The sequence below is a fragment of the Kryptolebias marmoratus genome, linkage group LG18 (genome assembly GCF_001649575.2).
Source record: "Kryptolebias marmoratus isolate JLee-2015 linkage group LG18, ASM164957v2, whole genome shotgun sequence".
Lineage (NCBI taxonomy): Eukaryota > Metazoa > Chordata > Actinopteri > Cyprinodontiformes > Rivulidae > Kryptolebias > Kryptolebias marmoratus.
The window spans coordinates 12,807,100-12,832,059 of NC_051447.1; the positions used below are offsets into that span (position 1 = coordinate 12,807,100).

The 24,960-nt window shown below is 41.2% G+C and overlaps 1 protein-coding gene across 10 annotated transcripts in view; it reads left to right on the forward strand.

Moving 5' to 3' along the window:
* LOC108235098 (ELKS/Rab6-interacting/CAST family member 1-like) overlaps positions 1-24,960 on the forward strand; it is a 131,108-nt gene that overhangs the window by 4,806 nt on the left and 101,342 nt on the right. For all 10 annotated transcript variants that reach the window (XR_001808561.3, XR_005234431.1, XR_001808563.3 and 7 more), the window contains exons 2-6: positions 6,579-7,412; positions 8,600-8,677; positions 8,952-9,107; positions 23,929-24,185; positions 24,265-24,436. Coding sequence is in view for 7 of the 10 variants with exons in the window: in XM_037981275.1 (XP_037837203.1) it covers positions 6,903-7,412; positions 8,600-8,677; positions 8,952-9,107; positions 23,929-24,185; positions 24,265-24,436 (1,173 nt within the window). In the remaining 3 variants the exon portion in view is untranslated. The remainder of the gene's footprint in view (positions 1-6,578; positions 7,413-8,599; positions 8,678-8,951; positions 9,108-23,928; positions 24,186-24,264; positions 24,437-24,960) is intronic.

Genomic DNA, 24,960 nt, shown 5'->3' on the forward strand with positions numbered 1-24,960 from the left:
GAACAAGGGAGTCTCCAGGAGGGGCACCCTCCAGTAACCCTTCCAAGGACTCCAAAAAGGGTGGGTATTCTGAACTGCTGTTGGGCGCATAAGCGCAAACAACAGTCAGGACCCGTCCCCCCACACGTAGGCGGAGGGAGGCTACCCTCTCGTAATACTGCTAATATTTTAACATTAATAGGGCTATTCACTGAATTCATTTAGGATCTACCTTTTCTTTTGCTTAAAACCAATGAACAAGTAAGAAAAACTGTCTTTGTTTATACAATACTGCAGAGACATCATCACCCAAAAAGCTTCCAAATAAAAGTTTACATGTTGAAATTCACTCCAAAGTGCAGAATTCAGTCCAAACTGTCATGATGATTTGCCATCAGTTTTATGCTCCGACGCTGAGACGGGCCTGGAATCGTGCCTAATCACTAATGCTCAAAGCCAAACAGCAATATCTCATGCACTCCACTTCACAGCTGTGCACGGGGAGGCCCAGGCTGCACAAATGCACTGTGACACAATGAGGGGCTGCACTGGAGCCGGCCTTAAAAAAAGCAACGAAAGCCAAAGTGCAGCACCGTTAATTGCATTTGCAAACTTATTGGAAGCTGAAAGGCTTTCAGAGTTTGATCAAAAACACCAGATGATGATGATAAATGGAAACCAACGTGTTTTTATGTTTCTGCTGCACCTCTTGTCAATCCATCCATCCGTCCGTCCATCATCTGCTTGTTCCGGAGTCGGGTCAAAGGGACAGCAGCTTCAGCAGTGAAGCCCAGGAATCCCTCTCCACAGCCACCTCTTCCAGCTTTTCCAGGAGGATTCCAAGGCATTCCCAGGCCAGCTGAGAGACTTAAGTTCTGGAATACTCCATAAGATGTTAAGAAGTAGGCTCGCGGTCACGTGGTTTGTGAGACGTTGGTTTTCGGATATATCCTCCATGTGACACTCTGATCAGAACTCCCAGGAAGCTCCTCCCTCCTCCTGCGGCGTTACAACGGGTTTCTTCCCGCCGGCTTCTTGACTCTCCTGTCCTTGTTCGGATTGTTGCTTCCCTTACCTCTATCAGGCGTGTTTATTAAACTGACTAAGACTGTACACGCTGTTTGGCATTCGCAAATTTGACGGTGCACAATAATGAGCGAACGAAGGGAATGTGTCCCTACGCTGCCCGGCCGAGGTGCACTTCCTCCCGGCCACCACAGCCACAAAGAGATGCCTGCGTCTCGGCGTGGTCTTTTCAATCTCACAGGTTTTTAAGTTTTGCTGGGACAGTTGTAAATACGGTCTTAAAGCGGTCTCGGCCAGCTTCTTCAGCTACAGTTAACCCTTCATTAATTATTAAGCTGCTGTTAAAACCCTTTTCACTGAGCTGATGATCTAATCAGCAGGATGTCTCTCATTACCAAACCCCACAAAACCAACAATCAGCGGTGGTTTTTCAAACATCGAAAAGACAAAACGCAGCAGCCGTCCACTGTTGGACAATCAGACATTCATCAACGATCCAAAACGCATGCTTGGTGTGGCACAGCCAGGATTATTCTGTCTGAATGAGATCGAAGAATGAAACGAGTGATTCGGAGGAGAGCCGCTGCTCCTCCACATCGAGAGGAGCCGGTTGAGGTGGTTCGAGCATCTGGTAAGGATGCCTCCCGGACGCCTCCCTAGGGAGGTGATCTAGCACGTCCAACTGGTAGGGGACCCCGGGGAAGACACGGGACACGCTGGACAGACTATAGCTGTTGTCATCCTCCATGAGAAGTCACGAAGTCTGCTCTCATTCACGTGGTTGCGTGATGAAAAGTGCGCCATTTTGTTCCTGTAGCATCTTCGTCCGCCACCTTCAAGACTCAAGTCCCTGACCCAACTGTCTCTCACAGAGGTTTGTGCCAAGTATTGTGTGATTGGTCAGAAGTTGTTTAGGGCGTTTTAATGTGGAAAAGCCGGTGAGCTTTAAGGGAGTTATTTTACTTCTACTGCTCCGCTGAGAAAATAGTAAATAAATGGTAATGGTAAAGTTAAACATTTGGAAAAAGTTACAAAAACCAAAAAGTCATATCAGCCGTCTGCTGCATGTTTTGATATATGAGGAGTTAGAATAGCACAGTGTATTGAGGAGAAGTCAGATGCCTAAAATGTATGGGGGAAAAAACAAACCAGGGTAGTAGTAGTAGTAGTAGAAGAAGAAGAAGACTGCACTCTCCAAATGCCATCTGTGGGCTTTAAGAGGAGGAGTTGGCCACATAATTGCCAAACTTATTTTATTTGTTTGTATGTAATTTGTTTTGGAGATATTTTTGGATGTTTTTGTGATACTGATGTTTTGCACACTGATGTTGTGACATCCATCAGTTTTCAGTTTATTAGATTATATATTCAGTATATTGTGCAGCTCTAGTCTAGATGCGTCACTTTAAGTGAAACACAGTATAAATACTGAGATAAATCTGCGTTGAGTTTTGGTCTTTTATGCACTAGTAGATCATCATCCTATATCAGCTGTTGGGTGTTGTCTTTGTGGTGTTTTAGAGGGAAATTTGATTTTCTTTGCCAGCAGGGATGCTCATTTTTCCTCACATCTGGTAATGTTGTTTTTATTCATTTGGTGTGAAGCTTAAAATAAAACAGAAAAAAGCTTAAATGACAGGCAAATAATTTCATGCAAGTCAAGAACAAGGAGAGTGCTAACTCACTCTGGAACAAGAAAAAAGTTTTGCGCTGTATGTCTCATTAAGAACAAGCAGCATTGCGGCCATTTTGTCTTATTTATTTAATCACAGCATTTCATTTCACTGCAAAACCCCCACTATAATACATTATAATATAATTAACTAACTTTTAAACTGGAGTACAGAACCTAAACCTCTTACCAACATGCTGACATGGGTTCTACTCTGACTTGTGGACATTTTATGAACCACTAGTTAGCATTACTAAATAAATATTGAAACTAAAAGTTGGGAAAGTCTAACATAAAACAGTGACAATGATAATATTTTTGGATTTTGGGCAGAGAGGACGTCCATCCAGCTGAACTCAGACACGCTAACCTTCAGCGTGGTTTCCACTTTCCCTGTCCTAACCAACGGGTTTGCTCGGTGAAAGTTGCAAAAGCAGGCGATCTTTTGAAATCATCAGGCTCTGTGAGACGTACACTTCCGGACAGCACCAGCGACTTCTTTCCAGCCACATCGGATCACACGAGGCCAACAGGAGCGGGGAGATATTCGACACGAATTTAATGTGTTCTTGTGGGCGCCGATCCCCAGGCTAGGCACGAACATTGACAAGAAAAATCACGAAATTCGCTGGAATCCCAGCCTGCCGAGTTTAGCCTGAGTGGCGTGTGCGCGTTTCGCATGTCACATTGTGCGGCGTGACAGACGTCTCATAAATAGAACATGCTGAACACCTTCAGGAATGCTGATGGTGAAAGGGGAGAGGAAGAGAGAGCATCAAGAAGACAAGTGGGAGGCAGAAAACGGGTTAGAATGTCATGTATGTGAAAGTCTTTTACTCAAACATTGTTTTCTCCGCATCATAGTCAGCTAAAACCAAATTTATGATCGCTTTGCGTCGTTTTTTTTAACTGCTAATCGTATATTTTTAAAGAAAACTCTTAAACTTGTTGCATTTTTCTGCTACTTTCAACTAAAAGTGGTAACAAGTTGCTTATTTTAAGTTAAAGCTTTCACCGTTCGGATCACATAAGTGTTTGTCGTTCAGCCTATAAAAGGGAGTCAGTGCTCCGGTGTGATATTTAGGAACTTTGTGTGGAAGAAAGGTGGCAATTTTGACTAAAGATTCTTAGTCCTTGATCTTAAATTGTGGCTTCTGTTCAATATGAAAATGATAAGTTATTGACTCCCACATGGAGCGCCTCTAAATTGACAAATCAAAGATTGAAATGTCTGGTTTTAGGATGACTTGGCGTCTTTGAATTTAGTATATTTGTCTTTATTTTTAAAAATCTTATTGATTTAAAAAAAAATCTACAGGTGGACATGTTGCGTGGTCAGAATATTAGGGGAAAATAGTACAAGTTGAACTATTTAGTTTGCTGCTTTTTCTTGTTGATTGTTTTAATATTAATTATTGCAAATCATGTAGCAGTTACAGCATTTAGTGCATTTATATTATAGCTTGCATTATCCCAAATAAACATATTACTGCTTAGATTTATTTTCAAATATATTAAAGTTTATGCAATAATTAATCATGGATGTTTGAACAATCTGAGACGTTTTGGAGAATTAGTGTGGAAAATAATGGACTTTTAAAAGCAAAAAGTGTAAATGTTGGCATTTATTTTGTTCATTTAATTACAGGTCTGTTAATTTATGTTTCAAAGACTAATACCTGCAGATAATCAACATTAATGTTGAGAATAGCCATTTTTAAAAAAGGGATTATTTCATATTTCAGCCTCTCAGTTCTAAAATTTCTTCCTATTATCATATTATTAATTTGTACAAGTTTTAGATTTTAATGTTACACACACTGCATGAGACATGTTAGTCTGTAGGAATGTGTGGTGGTCAACAGGTAACTGATTTATGAAGAAAATAAGCATTTTTTAACTGATAATGAAAATAAACATCTTAAAAAAGACCCCATAAGGTCTGATCAGAACGGCCTTAAAATACGGAGCGGTTTGGTCAAAGTGGTTTAAAACTAATAAAAACTTGCCAGTGTTTCTATGATTTAGCTTTCCCCTCTCTTGGTTCGCAGTAAAGCTTTAACTTTCAGTTTAATGGCTGGTTCTTTGGGTAGTGTCGGATCGTTTTACACATTTGTTTAAAAAGGCAGACGGGCAGTATGTCGAAGCTCATCAGACCAGCTCCACCATAGGCGTGTTTGTGTTCTCCTAGACGGCTGTGGCCCGTTCACTTCGGTGAATCCTTGTGGGAAGAAAATCGCCCAATAGCACGACAGAAACACCAGTGATTTAATCATGCGACCCTTTGGTTTGAAGCTGTGAAACACGAGGTTCTCGGGTCGATGGAAATAAACCCATTCTGTGTTTGCATAGGCGTGTGATAAACTGGTGACCTTCCAGGGTGTGTGTGTGTGTGTGTGTGTGTGTGTGGCTATTAAAGCTAAATATTTTGGCTTTCTATTGAGATTTAGGACATGGATGTTATCTACAGGTCAGCAGAAAGAAAACCTCAACCCTCAATACAGCGACTTAGGTGTCAGATTCTTTTGTTAGCGTTTAAATAAACCAATTTTTCTAAGCTGTGTGTGTGTTAGAGGCAGGGTCATGGCCTGTTTCTCTCCAGGTGTGTGTTTTTGGCCTGAAGGGAGATGGAGCAGATGGTCCCTGTTTACGTGTCACAGTGTGTGTTTGTTTGTTTTTTTTATCATTTCTCTGCCCACTGATCTGCACTGAGGACAAAAAAAAAACATGACAAATCTGTTAAAAACCAAAGAAAAGGTGCAGAGAAATGAAAAAACTCTTTAACTTCTGTCAGCTAGCTCTTCCTAACACTCAGCTGAGGTTAAATAGCTTAATGTTACACATAAAGACAAGTTTAATTTGAAGTTATTGGACTGTTGTCGACTTGAACCAGTTGAAACCCGGAGCGAAAGGGTGGACAGTTCAGGAGCCGTGGGAGATTAGAGCGTCCGTAAGAAAAAGCTTGAAATGTCATGTCTGAGATGGTTCTCAGAAAAAAAATCCAAGGCTGTTCATATAAATTTGGTTTAAAAGAACAGGAAACTGTTAAAACTTAGTACAGCCAGAATTATTGGCACTGCTGTAAACATTCGAGGATTAGAATTAATCAGATTGGTTTTAGATGATTTATTTCACACGGCACACGGGATATTTATCAGTGTTTAATGAATTCGTTTGACAGCTGATATTTTTGGCATGAGTTCTAATTGATCCCATGTTCTTATCGCGTTAAAAATGAACAAGTAATGTGCTTTTTTATTTATAATTTTGTTTTTATTTTCAAGCAAAATAAAGCTAATTATTAGTTATTTGAAGCCACTTGGTGTTTGACAGCAGTGGGGAACTGTCCTTTATTTTGTGTGAGCTGTAATTAAGGCGTCGGGATGGAGGAAAGACGGGGCAGAATGTGTAACTGAACACATCAGCTGTGCATGTTTCACAATTCTGTTAATGTATGTCAACATTTATGGTGCTTTCATCCCTGGCTGTGAAGGGTGCAGACAGTTCTCACTTCTCCATTTGTTTTTGAATGCAAATTTGCAAAATAATGTTTCATTATTTATCATTTTTTGAAAGTGGGCTGTAATCTTATGTTTGAAAGGCATTTTAAAGTGATATTTCCAGATTAAGTTCTAGTAATGACCTAAATCTTGATTTAAACAGTATATCTGAGAAGCTGTGATCCTCTGCTTTAATTCTTTTATTTGTTTTAGTAACTGTGGGATACACTTTATGCACTGCTGCAAAAATGGCCCAATCAGATAACAAAGTACTCTATTGCAATAAAGAAGTAAATAAATAAAGGAATCAGCCCCAGTCCTGGTAAGAATTGTGTGATTTCGTCCTGTTTTTGTACTGATCTCTTCTAATCAGGAGTCTTTGTCTCTTCCTGTCTCTTTAGGTGATCCCATCATCCCAGGCTTTGTGTTTCTTCTTGCTGCCTCCATCTAAAGGGACACTCTGCTGATTGCTGCTGCAGAACAAAGCCCGTGGATTACCGAGTGTGTTGGGAAGGCCTTGATCAAAACTTTGTCAACACCATGACATACTCAGAGTAAAGAGGAGCTGCAGCAGAAAACTGACAAGAGTTGAATTTTTCTCCGTTTTCCATTTCAGTTTGATTGGAATATGTTTTAATTTCACTTTGTGTAATTCGGAGTATGTTTTTTGATTAGCTACTTGTTCGACCTGAGTGTTTTTGGTACACGCCGCACCTTCAGACGCCATGTATGGTAGCTCTCGTTCTGTCTCCAAGCTGGATGTTGTCGGGTCCAACGGTAACGGGTCGGCATCCGGGAGCCCCGGGCGCTCGCCGCGCCTCCCCCGCTCGCCACGTTTAGGACACCGGCGAAACAGCAGCAGCAGCTCCGCCGGCGGACTCACCGGCACCGGCAAAACTCTGTCCATGGAGAACATTCAGTCTCTGAACGCTGCCTACGCCACGGGCGGGCCCATGTACTTCACCAACACAGCTGAAGACCCCGTCGGGATCGGGAGCATGGGCAGCGGGCTGAATCCGACAGCGCCCAAAGGCACCATGACCCTGGGCAGAGCCGGGGCCCGGATCCCCTATGGGGTCAGGGCAGCGGTCATGGGCAGCAGTCCCAATATAAACACAGGTGGAGGAGCAGGGGGGAGTGGTGGAGCCGTCATGCCCAGTGATGCCATCGCTTTCGGCGGAGAGCTGCAGAACCAGCCTCAACAGGCGGCTACTGTGCCCCACTCCATGAGACAGGTGAGGCGCCGCTCTGCTCTCCTTCTGCTTTATGAGTTCATGAACTAAATATTGAAACACCAGTTTCACACATGGGGTCAGTGTTTTCTGAAGGAATGCTGCAGAAAGGAAAGCTGCAACAGTAGTTGTAGTACAGCCCAATCTTTTCTTACATGTGCATTTATTTTCCTGCAAAAGTACACTTCAGAAGAAGTTTTTTTTTTAAAAAAAAGCAATATGAACTTGTTTCCTAGCAACAGAAATCATTAATCCCTTTTAGAAATACAGTGGTCAACCTAAAGAAATTGTATGTAAATTGGAGGTAATTTCAAAAATCTTCATTAAAGTTTTGTTAAAGTGATAATCACAGCTTATAAAAGAATAAAAGAGTCAGGTGTGCTTGGCAAACGAGATATTTAGTCATGCAGATGAATGTTGCTCCTGCCCTGTTTGGACTCAGGATGTGGGATGCTTAAAGTGAATTTAGCCAACTCTTCAATGAGTGTTGTTGTCTTCGGAAGCCAACCTCGGGCTCAATAAAACAAGAACAGTGTGGGCATTGATAAAGTCTTTTTAAAGGTTTGCCCTCCCACTACCTCTGCATCATGACTCATCACCTGAGAGCTCATCTCCTCAAGAAGTAGCCGTCCTCTTCCATTTTCATCAGATATTTTTTTCATCCAATTACTCCTCAAAGAAGAACCACTTTTCCTGCAATGCCTCCTTTGCCATCATTTAATCGACAGGATTTTTTTTCTTGGACTTTGTTTTATTGAACTTGTTCTATTTGCAGAAGATACTTGATTCAAGTTTGGCAGATTGTCTTAAAAATTAACCCAGGATATTTTTAATTCTTTAACAGGCTGCTCATGTCAAGCTGGATTAAATAATTGATATGAGGAAGATATGGTCATAAATAATGCATCATGTTATGCAGTTATATATCCCTGTATTTTTCATCCATTGATCATGAATTATTGCTGCAGCACGTCTTGGTTCAATTGGTGGAACAATCTAAGAGGGCTGCACCTAAAATAACTTCTTACTTTTTACTGTGCAGGCTACAGTTTAGATAATGCACTCATATGGGAAACCTCCGTCTGAATTTGTGAAAGGATATCAGCTGATGTTCGTAGATGTAGGATCTCATGACTTCATGGCCTGTTTTGAAGTAAGATATTTTATACTTTGTGTGTGTGTGTTACCAGGTGAGAGACGGCGCGATGTCCGACCTGCAGACTCAGTTAAGAGAAGTGCTCAGAGAGAACGAGCTACTGCGCAGAGAAGTAAGACCACCCGAACACACACCCCTGGTCTAATAATGACTTTATTTTATTTTATTTTACGGCATATTATCTCATCCTAATGTTTGTTTACTTACCAGTTCCTCTGGGACTTGCTGCTTTCTTTCATTTTAAATAAAAAGAAAAATCACGTTAGTAAAAAGCAAAACTAAAGGCCAGTGTATGAATAAGCGGTGACTGCAGGCGTGTTGTGGCTCTGTTGCAAATAAATAAGCATTTAGTGAAAAACCAGTGACGGCGTTTGATGTCCTTATAGCTGGAGGCCAAAGAGTCCAAGCTGAGCTCCTCCATGAACTCCATCAAGACGTTCTGGAGTCCAGAGCTGAAGAAGGAGAGAGCGCTGAGGAAGGATGAAGGCACCAAGATTGCTGTATGGAAGGAGCAATACAAGGTGGTGCAGGAAGAAACCCAGGTAGGAAAACGATCTCTGCAGACGTTTTTCTCGCCCTCCGCCGAACACAATCTGTCGTGAACAGTCTTGGCTTTTGCCTGTTGTGTCTGTCTGAGTCCACCACCCAGTAATTTTGGCATAACTGCACCTTTTAGAGACTTCCTGTCTCGCTATTCGTCACTTCTCCAAATAGCAGCTCAGAAAGTGACTCAGCTACCTCTTTGTCCCACTGAAAGGGAAACTGCTATCATTCTGTAAAATAACACATGATGTCATTTAGGCACGAGCCGCCATGTTTTCTGATGTTTTCATACCACAGTTTCACGGTAAAACAAAAGTTTGAAAACGCATCACATAATTTAATTGCTTTTGCCGCCTAAATAATATCAAATATAGCTTAATAATAATTATTTCATATGCATATTAGTGTAAAATATTAAATGAATAAAATATTAAATATATCCTCCTTTTTCCTGAAGTCAGGACAGATTATAAACAGAAATGTGATCAGCTTTTTTTTTTTAAATAACATTTTTGTTTATGGTAATATTTAAGACCAAGGCTGAAATTTTATTTCATCACAATTATTTAAAATAAATTTAAAGTTTGAATATAGTGTCAGCTAAAATGCCAGAGTCAACCAGCTGGTTTATTTATATTTATTATAGTTTATTAATAATCCTAAAGTACTTGTACTGATATTACTTCTACTCTTTTTTTGTAGAGAGCCTGATAAGCTGATGTTAGTTAAGTAATTAGCTATATATACAGTATTTCACCTGCTAACATGCTAACTCTTGCAACTTGTTACAAACATTCGCTTCGAAACGTTGAAAGAGAGATGGGTGACGCTCCCTTGGTAGACGAGCCATGACTGCCTGTTATCTGCTGGATGAAATGTACAAGAGAGTTATTTAGTTTGACAAGCATAAAGTTTAGGGGAATTCCCCCCTCTCGGCTCCAGCTGAATGACAGCTCAGAGCAACAGGTAGGAGAGGAGGGGGCAGAAACCAAAATAAAACTAATTTAGAAAATGTTTTGTCTCCTGTAGCTTATTAAAAGGCATTTAAAGCGTGAGAACAAAATGATGAAGAAATGTGGTGGTTTTGGCATTGTGGTGCACCTTCAAACCGGTAATCGACTCATTCCTAAAGTCCTTATGACCCTTTTAAAAACTTTGAGCACCTTTTTCCACTCAAATTGAATCACCCTGGCATTCTGTTATGTAACGCTTGTTGCTTTAGACCGAGTCAGCCCAGGAGCATTGTTTCAGCTGTAACATCCTGTTTGGCTTGGGTTAAATTTACCTTCACTGGAGCTCATCCAAGATCTAGATTTATATTTATTTTTTATTATTAAATGAAAGAAAATCACAACTCCAAGGCAGATTATTAGGTTAAGACAGATCTAAGTTAGATATTAAACATTCCCAGAGGGCGTGTTCCACTCCGATATAATTGTTCGACTCAGCTTTGTCTGTAAAATTGACGGCGCAGAGGAGGCGTGGTGCATCCTGATGATTTCATGGACCGTGTTGGTGGATTTGTCTCACTGCTGTGAGCGTGGACACGCAGATGAAGCAGGGCTGCCTGGTCGGGGACTCCCAGCTGCGCGTTGGTGCTGCAGCCATCTGGATGAGACGGAGAATCGGCTCATCTGGCAGCGCACGGAAATATTATACAAGAGGCGACACGCACGTGTAAACAACGTGTCGTCACTTGCGCAGATGCGTCGTCTTGTTTCTCGCATTATGGTCAAACTCGTGCAGACCTCCTGTTTTTATTCTTCTTTATTTGAAAATGAGATGTCAGTTTTCTATTAGTTCGATCTGCGTGGGAACACGTTCAGTATGCCTTCAGATATTGTACGAACTCTAAATCTTGGAGATTTATGTGTCCTGGGTGTGTGCATTTGTTCAAAATGATGCTTTGATTGAAAATAATCCAATGAACATAGGAGCAGATCATAAATAAACCAATTAATCGAAAACATAGCTCGCCTCCTCGCAACCAAAGATCTTTAGTTTCCTTGAGAGTTGCTCTTTAAATCTGTGTGTGTGTGTGTGTGTGTGTGCACGCTCTAACATCAAATGAATCTACATGTTTCAACATGTAGGCATATCTTCTCATCTCTAATGTTAAAAAAATGTTCTTTTTAATCCCTTTTACCTCTCCCCCCCACCCCCTCGTCCTTGTGATTAGCCTACTTTCCTTTTTCTGTCATCACATGATAATTCAGTTCTTTTTGCTCCTCTCTGTCTCTGTCATCATCTTGGCATTAGAAATTAATTTACCCTCCACAGATTTTAGGACCTAAATCCAGAAACGTACAGAAAAACTACTTCGTGTCTCCACTTTCTGTCCAATTCTTTCCCTTTTACCTGCTCTCCTTAGTCGGTTTTATACGTTTTTTACATTGTTCGTCAATTTGAAATCAAGCTAACAGATTGTTCCTTTCCCATATTAGTCGAGTTAATCCATAATAATGACCGTCTGTAGTTTCTTTGTAGATGTGATGCCACCGAGTCTGAGGAAACACGAGGAACATCCTAAATTTATCGGATGAAAGCATCACCAACACTTTGTAGTTTATTTCATCTTTCACGTCGTGTTTAACTGTCACTTATATTATGCTCAAAGATGCAGCAAACTGGAGGAATGTTTAGATACTTTAGCTCAGTTGAGGCTGATTAATGCCGATTTTGTAGGAATGTTTTTCTGGGGTTATTTCAGCAACCACGATGCACTCTTCAGCTGCATTTCCATGCATGTCTCTTTTCAGCACCTGCCAAAAAGAAGCTAGAAGTAACCAGCTAAACCATTTGCTGTGTCAGAGTGGAAATGTGACGTTTATTTGTGCTGTGCTGTTTCTTCTTTTGCTCTGCAGAGTTGTTTCTTCTGTTTCACTTTTCTCGCTCACATCCAGAAACTTTCTGTTATTGCACCTTCTACTCATTGTCATAACACTCCATCTCGTCTTCGCTCGTGTCGCTGTCATTTCACTCCCGCTGCTGGACCCCCCCTCCTTCCCGACTCTCCATCTGGGCCCGTGGAGCCAGTTCTGCTTCTTTCTTTAACAGAGCAGACACACACTAACCCTCCCTCTCCCCCCCCAAAAAAAAGACAAAAGGAGACTGTAAAAGTGTAATGCGTACACAGGTGCCCACTCTATTCAGCGCTGTTCGCGTCATTTGTCACTTTTCGTGCCCCGCGTTCCTTTCTGTCGTTTGTTTGCGCGTCAACGTGTTCATCTAATTTGTTCCGCCTCTTTGAGCCCAGTGGGTCACAACGGTGTTTTGTGCAGAAAGAAGCACAGGGAGAAAAAAAAAAGGAGAAGTTGAAGGAATGTCAGGAATGCTGAAGGAAAGACTCACTTTCCACACGCCCCCCCATCGTTTTTCTCTTTAATGTGCCTTTTTCCCTCCCAAAAAAAAACCATTCACTTTTGTTTTTAAACACTTTCCCCCCCTCCTTCTGCTTCTTACTGCAAAGCAAATAGTTTCCATTTAATGAATACACTCCCACGACCAGCAGCAGACACCATCTGACACTTTCCTCCCGACACAGGAAGTCTTCTTGGTCTTTCTTCGATGTGCCTTGGGGCCGGCGCTGACTCGCGGCGGCTGAACAGTAGCCACACTGTCTGTCCGTTTCCGCGACCGCTAGATGCGATCTATCATCTGCTGTACTGTAGGCGAGCCGGGTGACGTCAGAGGCAGCACGAGTGCGAACGTGTGTGAGAAGCACTCAGGGACGGGAGGGAGCTATGTGCATATGTCTGAAATAAGAGTTTGTCTGCTTAGTTTGTTATACATGTCAGAATAAGTGCATAGTTGCAGGTTTTAGATGCGTTTCTTTCTTAGCAGGTTTCATTTTCTGCCAAGACAGTGGAGCTTTTGTAATGTGTGTGTTGTAAGTGTGCACATCTGGATCTAGATGTGCATGGATCTCTATGAGCATTTAAGCGGAGAATTGCTCTATTTTAATGTTCCGTGGTTTGAAAATGCCGCAGTTGGCTGTTGTACTTTTTTTTTCTGCTGCATTGTTTTCGTTCTCTTTAATTATTTAGCTTAAAAGTCAAGGTGCTGCTGGGAAATAGAAGTGCATTTATGTGTGTCTGCAGAGGAAGAAAAGTTTTTTTTTTTCTTTTCTATCATAATACCTAAGTCTCTTGCAGATTGTTCTATGGCAGACTATTTGTTCATATGAAAATGCTGAAATATTCTTGGAGATTGCACGTGTTTGTCTAACATTAGCCAAACGGTGCAGGTTTTATTGTAGTTTTTAAAACCAAAGCAGCAAACTGTTTGTGTCCGTCTCTGTGAGAGAGCGTGATTCAGGCCGGCAGCCGAACAGAGTGCTTGTTACACCTGAGCAGAACTTCACCCTCAGGTGAAAGATTGGATGAGCCTGACAAAGAGAGATTGCCTCTCCAGTTTTATGTCTTCTTTCTTCTGTCGTCCCTCTTTTCCTCTGCTGCTCGATGCGGCAAACTTGGAGGGACAGCAGCTGAGAAAGTGACACTGAAGTGCATTTTCCACTCGGTGAACATAAATCAGAGCATCACACTACCAGCAGCTCTGGACTCTTGACTCATCTGTAGACTGTAAAGACTGATAAGGAGCTTTTACTTTGAAAATATCTAGATCAGCAATATAGAAATCATGTATGGGCCTATTTATTTTAGTGGGGTTTTACAGATGGTGAATTTAGGTTTAATAAGTCATACTGTTTAACAAGAACCTGTAATGATTATTTTAGGTAAATAACTTGTATAGATGAGGGATATTATGGTGTTAAGATCACTTAGAGTCATGGGAGAAAGTAAGAACACCCTCATTCGTTTTTAGAGTTTCACATATCAGGACATAATAAACATGATCTGCTCATTACGGTCTGTTTATTTATTTTTTATTTTTTGATGATCTAACCTCCAGAGTACAAAACACTCAACAGATTTCTTCCTGTTTGGGTCCAGTTTCATGACCCATTTTTTTGACCGAGCTTCAGCTGTCAGACAGAGGGCCTCACATTTGACCCGAGAATACTTTGGTCTATAGAAGAGTTTGTGATCAACTCGGCGACTGTAAAGTGCCCAGACCCCGTGGCTGAAAAAACCACCCAAATTATCACCCCAACTCCGCCGTGCTTCACAGTTGGTGTGAGGTGTTTGTCCCAATATGGTGCTGTTCAGTAAGGTCAAACCTCTCTACTTTGGTCTCATCTGTCCAAAAGACATTGTTCCAAAAGTCTTGTGGTTCATTCAGATGCATCTTTTCAAACCTACGTCGCTCTGTCATGGTCTTTTTTTTAGAGAGATACGGCTTTCTCCTGGCAACCCCTTCCAAACAAGCCATACATGTTCTGTCTTTTTCTAACTGTCCTGTCATGAACTATAACATTTAACCTGCTAACTGAGGCCTGTAAAGTCCAACATGTAGATCTAACTTACTAAAGTGACTTTAGCTTTGTACGTCATAGAAAGAATCAACAGGACAATGAGAAGTAAAGTCCACAGATCTAATTTTTAGAAACCTTGATATTTAGAGTGTGTCATCTAACTAAAGAACTAAAGATGTGTATTTAATCGTTTTAATTAAAATCATCAAATCAAAATTGAGATAAAACCGCTGACAAAAAATAAGAACACTTTGAATCAGCTCGTTTGCCTCCAGAGGAAAGACTTACAGTCATTCCGCAGCACTTAATGTTATTACACTTTTATTTAAGCTCAGCGTCTTTCACTTTGGATTTTCTGCTGGTTCTGAGCTTGTCTGCATCGACTCAGATCAGCTCAAATCTACTAGAAATTTATGTTGCCAATAGTTACATTTCTTTTAACCGTGCAGGAAAAAAAAACATTCAAGCTAGAGTTTCTGTGCCAGCTGGCTGCAAAATATGCTTCGCCTTGCAATCTGTGTACATCCATAGTCCGACGAAAAAACAGAGAGGAGGGGGGCAGCTGCTGGTGAATGATGGACCGGGAAGATAGATGGAGATGTAAAGATGTGTAAAATGTTGAAAGGAAGGAGTAAATCAGGGGAGAGGAGGATGGATCGAGGCGGAAAACCGGGGACGAGCTTCAGGAGGACGGGAGAGAAGTGAGCGGATGGTACAAACGAAGCCGGAGAAGCAGATGAGATGTCGAGACGAGAGAGGCTGACGGATGCTGATGTGACAGGAGAGGAAAAGAATGGACGAAAAGATAGAAAGACTTGAAGGTGTGAGTTGGTGTTGGCGGAAGGAGAAGAGGGGGAGAAAGTGAGTGCAGATCATTCAGAGGGTTGGGTCACAGTCAGAGACATGTTTCACATCTGGGCAGAAGTGTGCCGCGTTTGAACTGTAGACCAGCTCGGTTTGCTTGTTAGGTGAACTTGTGACGGCGCTACAGCAGAACGGATCGGTGAAGAGGGAAGGAAAGTGAGTCAGAGAGAAAAGGCTGAACCAGCATAAAGAAAGGGAGAGACGCAGGAGTTTCACAAGATTGTTTTTCACATTTCTCACGAGCTACACCTCTTACATTCTGTAATGTCTCAGTCAATCAGCTGGCAAGTTTCAAACACAATAATGGGTTTCATTTCAGTGCAGCTTGCTCCAGTGTTGGTTTCATGGTGCCACCACACTTACTGCTGCTTGGAAACATTGTGATCTCTGGTATGTGGTGCAGATCTTTTCAGCTGGAGGAAACACCTGAAGCCGATGCAAATGGATTGATAGAGCAGCCATGTATCAGTATGGTTTTAGGATTAAATCTGGATGCATTGGTTTTATTATGCCTTTGCACTGATTAAAATCAAATTCATTCAATTATTTGATGAAACAATAAACTAGGTTCGCTTCTCCGGGCATCCGCTTAAAAATAAAATATTTAAAGATGAAAAGGCGTTGTTACGTTTGTGTATGAAGAATACATCTATAGATTCTTCATTCTTCCAATGCCATTCCTGTTGTGCTGAATTATTTACTCACTGTTGACACCTTCGGTTCAGATGGAGAACTGCAGCAGCACCAGTAACAACAGCAACAAACACTCTTAAAGTGTGCTTCACCTTGATCTGACGGATCAACTAATAGTTTAAAAAAAGGTTAATTTGTGGTTTATTGGTGGGTTACTTAAAGTGTGTTAAGCATATCTGCTGCCAGGTAGTTTTATACATTTTGTGTATTGTTTAATAATTGTGAGTCAGGTTTTTTTTTTTATTTTTAATCTGTAAATTTAAAACAAGACCTGTTTGTGAGTGGTCATTTTTGTAAATTAAACATTAAAAAATGTCTCAGTAACAGACACAGTCTCATTCCTTTTGTATTGCATTCAGTCTCAATGTACTGAACCAAAACCCATTTTTATCACATTTCTTGTTGCTCATGTATCTTTAACATATCAGATTGTTGGCTCTGTACAGAGATACATATTGTACTCATACTGTATTGCATATGACACATTTTTTTTACGAAACTAACCAGCTGCTTTATAAAAAGGTGCTAAAACCCTCCCTTTTTATTGCACTATGATGCCAAGGATTCCCAGCTAAACTCCTGGATGTGACGCCGTTGGAGTAAAAACAAACTATTTTAGTAATATTCCCTTTTTTAATGGGAAACCTATTTATAAATACAGCAAGTCACATATATAAGACGCCTTAATAACCATGATAATTGAACTATAGGTGCCTAAGAATCCACCCTGATAAACTGTGGAACAATTTGGAGCAAAAATCTTCCCAACCAGTCCACTGAGTGCACATAATGAGATTATATTCTGAAAAAATTCAGACTGTTTTCCAAGTCAGTGGTGTTCTTGTGAAGCAGCCGGCTTCCAGCTCTGTTGTTGGCATTTAAATTTACCTTTACATCATACATGCATACAGTTTATTCTCTTATGTGATGTAGCTTCTGGTATTTGAAAGTGAAACTACATGTGTGATAAGCTTGCAAAAGAATCTGAGGAATATTTTTGATTTGCCTTTGTTTTTTTACTCCAAAGTATAACCATTAGGACATTTTCCAAAGCTCAGCTTACCGAGAAGTGGTCAAGACTAAAATAAGATCTTGCCTGAGTGAAATTTCTCTATAAATGCAGCCAACAGTGGGGGGGTTTGGGTGGGCGGGGGGACCTGATGCGCAGCTGAGAGAGTCTGAGTGTGATTCTGTTTGTCAGGTTGAATATCACATGGAGCAGCCCTGGAGGAGACAACACGCAGGCTCAGCAAAGTTTTTAAAAGTCCTCCTTTTTATAACGCGGAAACAATCAGATCTCATCTTGCTCCTTCTGCTTCGTGCTGCCTGCGCTTCCTCCCATCCTATGACTCATTATTCCTCCGCTGCTGTGTGCCGCTTTTTGTCGTGTATTCAAAGTCGACAAAAAACTGCTAGGTCTATCTTTGTATGTTAGTGTGCGTTGGGAGTGGTTTTTATTTTTTGTTTTGTTTTGTGTTTTTTTTTTTTACCCATTAATGCTCAACAGTAACAGATGGTCCTCAAACCTGTGTGTTTACTCAGCCAGGATGAAGGGAAAAGACGAGAGAGAGAGGGAATAAAATAAATAAAGGGAGTGAGGAGGGCAGGAGGGTGGGGGAAGGCAGATGGACAGAGAGGAGGGAGTGTGGATTAAAACCAGCAGGTCAGATATGCGTAGAGAAAAATTCACTAAAAACAGAGGAGGGGAGGAAAAGGGGAGGAGGCTCCGTCACTCAGGAGTCTTATGAAACTTTAACTCAGGCACACGATGAAACAGCGCTCCCAGTTTTCCTCCACTGGTGGAGGGAAACGGAGACAAACACGATGTGAAACTGAAAGGAGAGAGTCAGCCTCTGTTTTTACACAAGGCTGTGATTTTGTGTATTTGCCTTCCCACTCCGTCCACTTTCTCTCGCCCTGCACTTGTGTGTGTGTGTCTCTGCGGTAGCCATGTTTTTCCTTTTAAGGACTCAGTCTGGGACAAGTTGTCAGGGAGTGAACAAAATTACAGCGCAGGCACTCCCCCTTTTTCTTCTCCTGCTCGTCTCTTTGCTGCTGAAATCTGTCCGTTTGAGCTTTTCTCCTGCGTTTATCTTGCTTTTGCATCTTCACTTCCTCCATTTCTCTCCTTTTTAGACCTTTTGTATTCATCTTTTTCTATCTGCTGCCTGTTTTTCTCCTTTATTAAGCTTATATCTACACTTTCAGTTTCTTGTTTTCCATCAACCTGCTCTATAAAACGGGCCATTCTCCCGTGTTTCTTCCAGCCACTCATCTTTTTAAAAAAAAATCAATTTCCTCCTCTTCATAATGCTCTTCATCCTCCACCTTTATCCTCCGAGAACGACAAAAGTGTGTGTTAATCTGCCTGTTGTCTAATGCCTGAGTGGGCAAAACTTTCAAAGTCGTCTCGGTCATTACACACACACACACACACACACACAGCATGACCAATGCCTCCAACATCACATGTGCGCGTCTCCATGTGTGGGCATTAATCGTGCGCTTGGCGTGTGTTTGTGTTCGTCCAAGTGTGTGTACATGTGTTTTTCTGTCGCAGTGTGACTTGTTTGTGAAAGGCGAGGGAGGGCGGGAGGGGGGAGCGTGAGTCACCAAGCGAGCGATAAGATGGAGGAGTAATAAGGAAGGGATGCTTAATTTTGGTTGACAGATGAGCAGTGGCCGGAGGGAGGGATGATGAGTGGATGAAAAAAAATGTCACTATAATCTTTGTTTTTTTCTTTCTCTTGTTCTTTCTTCCTCTAAACACGAGTCTAAGATAAATAAATCATTTTTATGTGTTATTTTTGTTTTAACATTTACTATTTATATAATTAGGATGGTTATTTGCATGAGGAGTTGCACAAAAAATGGCATTGAGCTCAACGCAATAAAAGTTTCCATTTCTCTGTATTGAAGCCATTAAGATGCACAGAGACAAAACATTTCCTGTTTTTTTTTTTTGTCATCATTTACAGTTTTAAAAATAAGAAAGGAAAAAAGGCAGCCAGTTAGACACCCACACTGGCGACAGTTTTAGCCCATTTGCCAGGAGTCCGACTTTGTGGGTTCTGTAAGGATCGTTTCAAGTCTGCTCACTGTGTTTTCTGGGATGGTTCGGACTCTTGAGGTCGTCTTTTGTAGATTTTTAGGCGTGTCACCATCTTGTTTCCATTTTACTCTGATTTTTTGTGTCCGTTCTTCATTGCTTTTCTCAGATAAAAGGATGCTTTCATTCAGAACTTGCAAATATTTACCTAAATCCATTTTTTTCCCTTCATTAAAATGTTTTCTTTGTGCCTCTGACAGCAGTTAGGGCTTAAATCAAGATTGCTTAAATAGTTTTTCTTTTTAAATAAAATTCAGCCCTTTTTGTTTTCTCCAAAAAAAAAAAAAATTGCATTTACTTCATCTTGTTGTAAAATATTAATGAAATGTTTCAGGCCTTTTTAAGGTTATTTTACAGTGCATCTGTTATGCTAGTTTGGCACATGTTGGATTTCTGTACAACACAGAGGAATGTGTCTGAAGCATCTTATTGTTAGTTTAAAAAGGAGCGATCAGATCTGTGAAGTTAACATTTAATTGCTTTTGATTTTTGTGTCGAAGCAACAGAAACCTGTTTTTCTCCGATGCCTCCTCTCTGACTGTCATATTTGTGTAGGTGTTGTCAAACAATGGAACAATGCACCACCTCTCTGCAAGTTTGCTAGACAGCCCTTTGCAATCGTTCCGGGTTTTTAATTCACTTCTGCTGCAGGATTACAAGAGAGAATCTCTGTTTTCTTTATTTTACTCATCCGAACTCACACTGTTCCAGTTAGCTACCATTTTCCAACAGCAGGAATTGACGAAGCAGCATCCTGAAAGGGTTTTCTTCCTTTTTTTTTAGCTTGTTTTCTGCTCTGTCACTTTATTCCCCCTTTTTTTAACAAAAACAAGACGATGGAAACACTGGATATTTAGTCTGAAAACATATAATCAAGTTTCAACCTGTTGAAATGTTCCTGTTGTGGAAAAGAAAAGATCGCTAATGAATACATATAAAACAATCTGTGCTGAAGGCGGTCATTAGGGTTTCTGCAGACTGTATTAACAATCATTATGAAAAGATGAGAGGCTGTACAGTACACAGCCCTGCCATTTCAGTCCACTGTTCGTGCAAGTGTTTACAGAAATGCTTTCCTTTCATTTGCAATCAGCAGTATTCATCATTAACTTCAGCCTCATGCGTGCTGCTAATGTTCTGCTGCTTGTTTCTATTTAAAACACACAAGGACTTTAATTAGCCTCACCAGGACTGATTGGCGTCTTGTAACCTTCATTCAGGATTACGTTTATTCAGCAAAAAAACAATTAGAAACTGGAACACCATGTAGATATTGAGTCACATTTTAATCATGTGTATCTGTTTGCGAGCTACTGCGTGATTTGTTCGTCGTTTTTATGAACGTGTGAATTTGTCTGGTTTGTGCGTGTGTTTGCATATCTCTGTGTGGGTGAGCTCCTCAGTCCCCCTGTGGAATCAGGGAGCATCTAACGGGGTCATAGACGACTCTGTGGAAACGGAGAAGAAAAACAAAGCTGGCGTTGTGACCTTCGTCCCGTCTCGCGCCGCGCCGCGCTCCTTCTGTTTCTGGAGAACACGGATAAACGGTTTTCTCCTTTCCTCACTTCGTCCTTATCGCCCACTCCGTGTTAGTTTCCATTCGCTTCTTGTGACGTTCCCCTTTCCTTCTCCCCTCTCTCGTGGTCTGGCATTTCTCAGCTCCACATTCCGGTTGCGCAAGTGTGTGTGTGTGTGTGTGTGTGTGCTCATTTTGAATTCTTCATATGTAGCCTTCTGAAGCTGTAATGCTCAGACTGTATTTACTTGACTTCTCACAGAAAGCCCACTGATTTACATTTGTGTGAGACTTTAAATTTGTGTTTCATTCAAATTTTGTGTGTGTGTGTGTGGGCCCATCCATTTCTATAGCATACTTTCAGATGCATGATGGGAGCCTGTGTGTGCCTAAGTTATACATTTATTATCGAATGTTCGTTACTTTAATCCTAAAAAGAACATTAAAAGCACATGCATACTACTGTATATAATTCTTGTGACTGTATTGAGCTCATTTGTGTGTGTTCAGGTGTGGTTTTCTGTAATATTTTTCCCCGTATTACGAACTGAGGCTTAAAATATTAGGTTTTTATTAGGTGTCACAGGACACTGTCAAAGTGAAGGAGTGGGCAGATTAAACAGACCAAAGAACTGTAATAAGTGAAGGCGCTGCATGGCAGGAAATCCATAAAACAAACATTAATATACTGTAATATGAAGACACAGGTAGACGAATGGGACACGACCCAAGGCTAAACTTAAAAAGCGGCTCTGAACAGAAAAGACAAGAGCACGGTTTGTGTACACGTTTGAGCTGCACATAGTTTCTGGAAGAACTTTGTCTTAAATGTTCATATAACTAAATTATTACTTTAAGATTCCAATCAAAGTCTGTAATGTTGTATCAACGCACGACTGTGTTGCAGCATGTTTTCGTTGTGTGAGTGGATCAGCCTTTCAGTGTGTAGAGGAGGATGTGGAGTCGGCGCAGAGATGAAGGATTAAACCAGAAAAAGGATATCAAAGCAAAAGAAAAGAGGCTTTTTATCCATTTCTCTAACTCTCTGTCTACAGGCAAGTCCTAGAAAAGTCAGCTATCAACCCGTGTGTGTGTGTGTGTGTGTGTGTGTGAGGGAGGAAGAGCTATTGTATGAGTCAGCAAACTAACCCACATTCACTCTCTGTGATACAACAAAGACATAAAATGATTAAGACGATAAAAACCATTAATAACCCTTAATTTGTGTCAGTTTGGAAGGAAACAAGCTGGACGAGAGGAAGCCAAAGCGATGCTGTCCTGGTTGTCACGCAACATGAAGGAGAGGGTTTAGAAATCTCTGTTTCTGTTTATGCAAGCATGTGGTATGTTAGCGATCTCTATCTGCTTCTTTTTTGCCTTATCCTTTCTCTCCTGTCATATCTAGGACTAGTTTTTCTTTGCCTCTGCTCTCATCCATCTTTTTGTTTTAATCTCCTCCTCCTCCTCTTCAGCGCTGATTAACAGTAGCTGCAGGGGAGCTGTGGCATCTTTGCCTTGTTTTTTTAGGCTCTTACCACCATTTTCCTATTGATTTTTCTTCCTTCTTTATCTCGTGTTTACTTCTGCTCCCGTTCATGTGCTCGCCTCTTATCTCTTCGCTACCTGTTTTATTTTTATCTGTTGAAACACTACGTGGAGAGGTTACGACCCCGGCTTCTGGTCAGGTCACGTGTGACGCATTTTAAGAGTCAGAGGGCATCACTGTTGGACCTTCCTTCTAACCGACTCTGCGTTTGTCTGACTCAGAACTAGTTAGGCCACGTCTCCTTTAGTTTGGATGCTTGCAATACTTACCTGTCAGCACACATTTGTAACACATCCAGAGATGATGCATTTGTTAGCTCAGTAAGTCTCGGTGAGTCCGTATCTGAAATGTTGCTTGAAGCTCAGTCTTGATCTGTTTGTAAGTTGGTTTAAAGTACAAATTAGTCCGACTGGGAGTTGTTGTTTACACAATGTGGTCACAAGGTTCACTCATATAGATCGTACTGCTTCGGATGAGATCTCTCCGCTGCAGAGTTTGAAATCAAAAAGCAATAAGAATGTTTTTGATCCCAAGATTTTCTGGAAATTTTTTTTTACCTAAACTCATAAAAGTGCCTTCCTAACAGAAACTCTTCCCTTTTAATGGTGTTAGTTTTTGAAGATTTAATATTGTGAATGCTGAGTCATCCGGCTCCTTCGGGACATCACGGCTGTTACTTTTGGTGTTTGTAACCTTTTACACTTATCGAAATGCTCAACTTTGTTTACAAACGTTAGCTACATTCAATTGTATTAGATTCCCTTTAATACTGTTTCCATGATATTTCAATTCTTCCCCAACTTTGCTTGGATATGAAAGAGAAAAATCAAACAAATAAAATGTTTTTTTAGGGTTTGGTGGACACAGGCATTCTGTTCAAGTGTGTGAAATGGGAGCAGTCCCTGGATTTGAAAAGAAGATTCAGTCAGGTTTTCTCACATGAAGACTGATTTGAATAAACAGATATTTTATTGTTTAGATTTCGCCCTGAGCTGTGTTGTAACACAGCAGGCTGAGTGGAAGAGAAGCTGCTCTCTCTGTTGATTTGAAATTGTTCATTCTGGGGCAACAAAAACACAGCAACTCTTATCTTTCGTGACTCAATAACAACAGAATTCATTTGTGAAGATTCTGTTGCATATCTGCCAAAAGATCCCTCTAAATGTTGTATTTCTCGGGGGGGTCAAGTGTTTTTCTACAGATATTTTTTTAGGTCGCAATAACAATTCCTGCCAAAAAAACCACACCGTAGTTCTCCGCTATCCTCTGCAGCGTCCTGGTGACGATAAGATGATCACATCTTTTTCCTCTGCAGCTTACCTCAGCTCAGCCTTAAGATCCCCGAGAGCTCACAGGTCACCGGGGAGATATAATCCCTGCAGGATGTTCTGGGATTAGGCCAGAACCCCTTAAAAAAAAAAGAACTGGAAAAATAAGATATTTGGCACTGATACAAACGTGGTGTTATTTTAACGGTTTTAGGGTAAATGATGAAAACTAGAGTTACAAAATGTCCCCGAAAATAGTTTTGTTAGGCTAAATTTACATCAAATAGTCTGTCAGTTTAGTTATTTTTTATTGGGTCAAATAGTTTCCAGAGCCCCGAAGATGTTATTTTGTCTTGCTGCATAATTTACGACACTGTTAATCTCCTCGGTAACATCTCAACGACCACATGTTTGTAGTTATTCACTGCTGCGCTCCATCTCTTCCAGCACCTTCAGTGCACCATCCAGGCTCTGCAGGATGAGCTCAGAATCCAGCGCGACCTCAACCAGCTCTTCCAGGGCGATTACTCCGAGTCCGGCCGCCTTGGAAGCCAGCCCATTCCTCCGCAGGAGATGACGGAGGAGAACTTCCTGCGCCTCCACAGCGAGTTCGAGCGGCAGACCAAAGAGCTCTTCCTCCTGAGGAAGACCGTGGAGGAGATGGAGCTGAGGATAGACACGCAGAAACACACGCTGACCGCCAGGTAACGATAAAAACAGCAGCGCGAGGACTGTGTAACGCCTCGACCTCTGGGTGACCTCTGCTCTGTTCTCGCCTCGCAGGGACGAGTCGATAAAGAAGCTGCTGGAGATGTTGCAGAGTAAAGGTCTGTCGTCACGGGCGACAGAGGAGGACCACGAGAGAACGAGGCGACTGGCCGACGCAGAGATGACCATCCACCAACTGGAGGGGCTGCTGGAGCAAAAGGATAAAGAGATGCTTCAGCTCAGAGAGGTGTGTGTGATTGTCCGAGAAGAAACAAGTGCAGTCATGCGTCCTCGTGCAGAGGTGCAGGTGTGTGTCTGTGTAGCCAGGTGTGAAATTCAAGCCCCTTGGCTGCTTCTACTTTTGGCTCCAACTCCATTAATTCAACGCAGGAACATCCACACAGATAAGCACTAAACAGGACTGCAGCCTTTTTCCTGTCTAGTTTCTCACTTTTTTCTGCCTTTTTTGACTCTTTCTAGTTCCCATCTTCTTAAGCTGTTGTTTTTTTATACAACATTTCCCCCTAGTGGTCAGATTATTTAAATAAACAACAAACAAAATCAATATTCAGCTTTTCAGCATACATAGTGTTTCATTCAGTACACTAAAAGCCCCTGAGACAATCTGATACATCTTTCCTTGAAACAATATTTGTATACATATAAATACTTCTCAATTTTATTTGTTTATTTTACTTCTCATAATACTGAAATGAAAAGTTAAAGAGATAAACTCAGTTAGAGGAAGTCCAAAAACACTAAAACAAGGTC